Source organism: Sturnira hondurensis, unplaced genomic scaffold, assembly GCF_014824575.4.
Source record: "Sturnira hondurensis isolate 20B ecotype Veracruz unplaced genomic scaffold, ASM1482457v3 Scaffold0017436, whole genome shotgun sequence".
Classification (NCBI taxonomy): Eukaryota; Metazoa; Chordata; class Mammalia; order Chiroptera; family Phyllostomidae; genus Sturnira; species Sturnira hondurensis.
In genome coordinates this window covers 19,941,623-19,947,622 of record NW_028090067.1, presented here as the reverse complement: position 1 = coordinate 19,947,622, position 6,000 = coordinate 19,941,623, and the positions used below count along the sequence as shown (strand labels likewise).

Below are 6,000 nucleotides of genomic sequence, written 5' to 3'. Positions count from 1 at the left end.
ATGCGCCGTCCCTCAGGGGCCTCAAGGGCAGCTGCCCCCTTCCTTCCGCCAGCAGAGCCCACATCCTCTGCCACACCTCCCAAGTGGCTCATTCGCTGCCACCAACGGCGTGGGGAAGGAATGCCCATGGTCCAAGTCCAGAGAGTTTGCCGCCCCGCACCCACTTGGGTAAGAGGAGATGGAAAGTTTTGATGAAAATGAGGTTTCTGGATGTGCTGTGGTTCCTGTCGCCCTGGGTCCTGAGGCCCTGGCGGCACAGCCCGGCTCAGCCCCCTGCTGCAGCGGGCTCCTGCCCCAGGCCGGCTCCGGCCTCTTCCTGGAGGCTGCGGCTGCACGGAGCCCAGGGGTCAGAAACTCATCAGTGACTGGAGGCCCCACCCCCCTCCCCAAGCCCACCTCTTCTTTCCTGGTCACATCAGTGCTGTCCAGCCCGGGCACCTGCCCGGCATGGGTCCTGCCATCCTTCTGAAGCCAGTTGGGAGTCTACTGTGTGCCAGGCTTGATGTTGGGCACCCGCCTCCACTGCAAGCCTAGGAGGAAGGCGTTTTATCCCCCTTCACCCATTCACCCATCCATTCATGCACCAGAGTTTATTGAGCACATACTAGCTGCAGGCCCTGGGCTCTTGTTGGAGAAGGGGCCAACAAACAGGAGGCACCAGGCAGGCAAGGGGCTATAGGGACCAGGCCCAGAGGTGGCCAAGCTCCCAGGCTCCAGGGCTGCAGACTGGAGGCAGCTGCAGCGTGAGGGGTCTGAGGGCTGTGTGCAGGGGTGTGGGGAGAGAGACAGTGTCCGGGTGACAGGCAGGAGTGGAACTGGCACCTGGGTCCATGTTCTGAGGCGGACTGGCACTCGGCTGCCTCCTGATGCCAAATCATGAAGAGACTCCTGGAGGCACAGACAGAAGCCTTTAAACCGCTCCCTCCGCGCACAGAGGCATTAACGTGCCGTCTATCACCATGGCATCGCGGTGCGTAGACAACCTGCTCCCCCCAGGAGCTCCGGAACAGCGTGAAGCAGATTATCTGTGTCTCACTGTGACATGTGCGCTCATGTATCATCGTGATGGATCAACAGTCAATACCACTGGGGTCCCCTCCGGCCCCCAGCTGCTAGGAACGGTCTTGCGTTCACATGTCTCCCTCACCTGGCGGGCCATCCTGCTCCTGCCTGCGCTGTCTGCCCAGCACTCCTGGCGGTGGTGGGGACCGTCTTCCAGGTTTCCTCGTCCTTGTGCAAAGCAGCCTGGGGAGGGGAGGAGCTTGCTTGAAGGAGGGAACCAGCTCCCTGTCATACCATCGTTGGGGGCTGCAGTGGGAGGTGGGGGAAGGCTGGGGCCTCACACAGCTGGGTGTTACATGCTGGCCTGACGCACCTGTCCTGATCTTGGGCAAGTTGATTTGCCTCTTGGGGGCATGATTTTCTCCGTTGCACAATCTGGATACTAACATTTATCTTGATTAATGGAGAAATGCCAAGGGCAAAAGGCTCCCTGTCTGCAAATAGTTACTGCCCCTGTGTCCACGCCTGCTGAATGTGAGGATGGGGCTGCTGTGCAGGGCCAGGCGGGGAAGAAATTCATGCGTCTCCTGGTGGGGGAAGGGTGTGCTTAGGTTTAGGGAAGCCGAGGGCAGGAAAGACATTTCGGGCAGGCTGGGGAGGAGGCATCTGCTGGGCCTCTGTGGGGACCCACAGTGGCCCTAGCTGGGTTAATGACCAGCTGTGGCACCATATGGAGTGTGTGGCTGTCCTCCATCACTCACCTGCCTCTTCCTGTATCCTCCCAGTCGGTGGCACCCCCACCCCAAACACTGCTCTTTTATTTATTTGTTTTTAGAGAGAGGGGAAAGGACAGAGACAGACAGGGAAAATATGTGAGAGCTACACTGATCGGTTGTCTCTTGCACACCCCCAACTGGTGACCTGGTCTGCAACGCAGGCATGCACCCTGACTGGGAATAGAACCGGGGACCCCTCGGTTCACAGGCTGGGGTTCAATCCACGGAGCCACAGCAGCCAGGCCAAACCCTGCTCTTTCATGAGCACATCGTCAGGGGACCCCTGGGCTACTTCCAGGGGAAGTTCCAGTGAACCCGGGCATGTTTAAGCCGTTTCAGGAGTGAGCAGCTAAACCAAGCCCTGGAGTCATTTGTGGAAATCTGTGGTCTCTGGTCACCAGTATCTTCTGGACCAGCCACCAGCTGGAAAGGGGTCAGGAGGGGAGGAGCCATCCCACCTGGTGGATTGGGAGGCCTAAGCCCCGCCCAGCTCTTCTGCAAAATCGAGAGCACCAGAGCCTCAGCTGGCACCTCCTGCCTGACTACTTGAGCCTGGTCATCGAGAGGAGCAGGCCCACAAGGCCTTGAGGAAGCAGGGAGGCAAGGGAGGAGCTTAGTGGGGATGGGAAGGGGAACTGTGGCTACCAGCAGCTGTCCCCTCCTGGGAACTAAAGAGGAAGCAGAGACACTGACCAGGAGGCCCCATGGAGAGCCGGCCTTGGCCGTGGTGGGCCCCACGGGGCCCCCTCGCAGCCCCCTGGCTCCTGGGCTTGCTGCTGTGCCCCTGGACCCTGCGGCCCACAGGTATGTGGTCTCCTTCCCACGTGCTCCCTGCTCCGGCGCTGCACATCAGAGCAGCTTTCATCTGCCCGCCGCCCCGCCCGCCCGTGCAGCTAATTCCCGTCTGGTCTGGGGGGATTTGCTGGTTGCGTTTGAACACTGCAGACTTCACAGGGGAAGCCTTCGGGACCAGGAGATGTTTAGCTAATGCCTCGCCAAGGTGGTTTTTGAAGAGGTGGGGGCAGTGCTCCCCCTTCGATGCTGTGTTGAGAGCCTCCCTCTCAGCACTGTCTGACCTCCTGGCCCTTAAACCAGGTGGGTGGGCACAACTGTGGCCAGGGGGCACTGGGGTCGGGGGCAGGGGTCAATGGGGAGGGACAGCTCACCCCCAAGGAATCTAAGGTAGAAGCGAGGCGTAGAACCTGCCAAGTGGCAGAGGCACCTTCGGTGTTGTTGCCCAGGTTAGTGGGGGCAGGGGTGGGGGTGGGGGGTGGGGGGAGGAGCAGGGGGGAGGGCAACAGCTGGCCGCCAGAGCACTGCAACCTGACAAAGTTGTTACTGTTAGCAGAAAGGACAGCATCACCCACTTCCTGGAGGACAATCAGAGGCTACACCATTCTTTTACAATGAGAGCAAGGCATTTTGGGGAACCAGCACTGTGCCCCCTTCCTGGTCCCAGGCCCCCCTGGAAGCTGGAGGCCCAGAGTCAAGCCAGGACCTGGGGTGGGTGGCCTTGGGGTGAGTTCATCCAGGCCAGGGAACCCCCAAGCGTGTGCCTGCCCAGGCTGCCTACACTGGGTCCCTCGGCTCAGTCTCCCCCTGGGCAGCACTGACCCGGTCCCCAACCCCCATGGTGCAGGCCCGGGCAGTTCCCCCTCTCCACCCAGGCTTGGATGAGGCTTCCAGGAGCCGTCCCACTCGCTTCACCCTCCGCCTTTCCTTTATACCGTGAACAATAACAGCTGTTATTATCATGAATCTTGGAGCTTCACACTCACCCTGACTTCACACACACCCAGCGCCCCTGAGGCACCCTTGGGGTGCTGTTCCTCCCAGGACCATTGAGGAACAGGAAATGGAGCCTTGCAGAGGCCAGGTAGCCTGGCCAAGGCTTCGCTGAGCAGAGGTCAGGTTCAGACCCAGGTCAGCCTGAGCCCAGAGCTAGGACTATGGGCAGTGGGCCCCGGGCCTCCTCTCATCTTTGTTTGTAAAGCACATTCTTTAAGGAAGAGTCTTCCCCTTCCTCCCCACGCCCTCAGGCAAGAGCCAAATGTGTGGCACCTACTGCAGGCCTGGAAACCTGGGCCCCTGGTGACATCTGTCCTTGAATCTGGTCACCTCGTACCCCCTCCCACCCCTGAGAGGCGGGCCAGTGCAAAGATGGCCTGAGGAGACGATGCGTTTGCACTCACACTTAGTCATTTTAGACTTAAGTTCCCCAGATTCCCATCACTTCTCTTTGTGTGGTCCCTCCCCCGGCAGAAGGGACCCGCCACGTGACGCAGACTGGAAGAGGTTCTGCAGGTGCTGTCATGAAGGGCGATTTTGTAACCATCCTGAGTGCAAACAAACAACAGATTCCCCCAGTATTGCAGCAAACGCTGTAAGAAGAGAAACTCTGCCCTTTCACAAGAGGCGAAGTCATCCTTGTGGTCCCTGGGACCCCTCGGAGCAGCAGACAGCACCCCATTCCTCCTGGTCCTGCCCCTGCAGCTCCCCGTCTGTTGATCTACGACCCGTCCTCCCAGCCTCTGAGCTTTGTTGAAGGAATTTGGCCCCTCCCACATCGCCTACCCGCGCCCCCCCCCCCCCCGCCCCACTTTAGCTGTCGCGGGAGNCCGCGCCCCCCCCCCCCCCCCCCCCCGCCCCACTTTAGCTGTCGCGGGAGCCCTGTGCAGCCCAAACCGCAGTGAGATACAAGGATGAGGGCAGGCCAGGGGAGATCAGCCTGACTTTGAATCTGTTCTGCAACCCACCCAGAGACCCTCAGGGCGGGGCGGGGGCCAGGTTCTCAATGCCGCTGTGCCTCATCTGTTAAATGAGGGGGGCAGTGGAGCTTGCCTGCTAGCAAGCCTCAGGCCTGGGTGGCTGGGGCACATGGTTAGGGCTCGGAGAGGCAGCTCCTGCCAGCCCAGCAGAGCCGGCTGAAACGTGAGAGTCAGTTGACATCCAGGCGAGCCCATGGGCTCCCCGGGGTCATGCCCACCCTTTCAGTGGTCTCCAGCACACCCTGGAATGGCATCTCGGGACCTCCTGCTGTGAGCCCGGACTCAAGCCTGCTCTCCTCGGCTCTCCTGAGTCCTCTGCAAACCGCTTTTCTCAGAGGGCCTGGCAGCCACCTGTGGTCTCATGGGCAACTGCTCTCCCAGGGGTGAAACACCTGAGCCTGTATACCTGCTCTAGCCTTGCTTCCACCCGGCCTCAGTCACCTCCAAGGGCTTTGGGCCAGACAGACCAGGTTCAAGTCCTGCCTTCTTCCATGGACTACTGCGTGAGCTCAGGCAAGTTACTTAACCTTTCTGAGCCTCAGTGTCCTCAGCAAATGTCAGTCCCCATGCTCTTTCTGGCCTTTGCAGAACCCTGGGCTGTGTTATTTCCCGAATACCCATTGAGGAGGACCTGTTCTAGGCCCTGGGGCGACCTAGAAGTGAACAAGCCCCAGTTCTCACTCTCAGCCTGTTGGAAACCATGAGCTTTGCCTGGAGAACTTGACCCCTGACCAGGCGCGGGAGTTCCAGGCTGGGGTTTGCCTCCTTGCTCCCGTTCACCCTGGACTCACGAGCTATTGCCCCCTTTGATGTCTAGGTGGTCAGGAGCCTCCTGCCCCCTTCTCACAGCTCTGGCTTCTGCTTTTCCTCTTTGTCTAGTCCCGTACAGAGTTTTGGAGGCAGGCAAAGAGAAGGGCTTCACCGCTGGAGGTGGGGCAGGGGAGAGTGTTGGAGGGGCAAGGGAGCAAGATGGGAGGAGAGAGAGCAGGTGGGGGCGTGGCAGGCCCAAGGGGTAAGGGCTGGAAAGGCAGAGCCACACGGGGGGGGGAGGGGGGGCGGGGGCTGGGAAGGCGGAGCCACGACGAGGGACTGTGAGAGGGAGGTTTGACTGCAGAGCCTCAGGTCCCCGCAGAGTGGCCAGACACCACACCTGCACTGGGCTGTGATTCCAGGCGGATTGTAAATGCTGTCCCCGTAGGTCCTATTGTGACATACAGTACACATACAGGAAAGAACAATGCATCTTATCAGAGTCCCGTGTGGCTGCTCCCGCAGGTCAGGGAAGAGGACATTCGGGTGCCTCAGAGCCCCGTCCGCCCCCCACAGCACCCCTCTCCCCTCAGAGTCTTCTCCGTTTCCGACCTCTGTGTGTGTCATCAGAATGGTACTGTGTATCTTCTTCTGTGACCTGCTTCTTTCATTCACTGTTGCTTTTTTGAAGATACATCCAGTTG

At 60.0% G+C, this 6,000-nt stretch overlaps 1 protein-coding gene across 2 annotated transcripts in view; it reads left to right on the top strand.

Annotated features, from left to right (window-relative positions):
• Positions 1-2,416: 2,416 nt before the first annotated feature.
• Positions 2,417-6,000, top strand: part of NFAM1 (NFAT activating protein with ITAM motif 1) — a 31,903-nt gene continuing 28,319 nt past the window's right edge. The window contains exon 1 of one of the 2 annotated variants that reach the window (XM_037068349.1): positions 2,417-2,582. In XM_037068349.1, coding sequence (XP_036924244.1) covers positions 2,483-2,582 — 100 coding nt within the window. In that variant the 5' untranslated portion in view covers positions 2,417-2,482. The remainder of the gene's footprint in view (positions 2,583-6,000) is intronic. The other variant, XM_037068347.1, reaches the window with a different exon arrangement.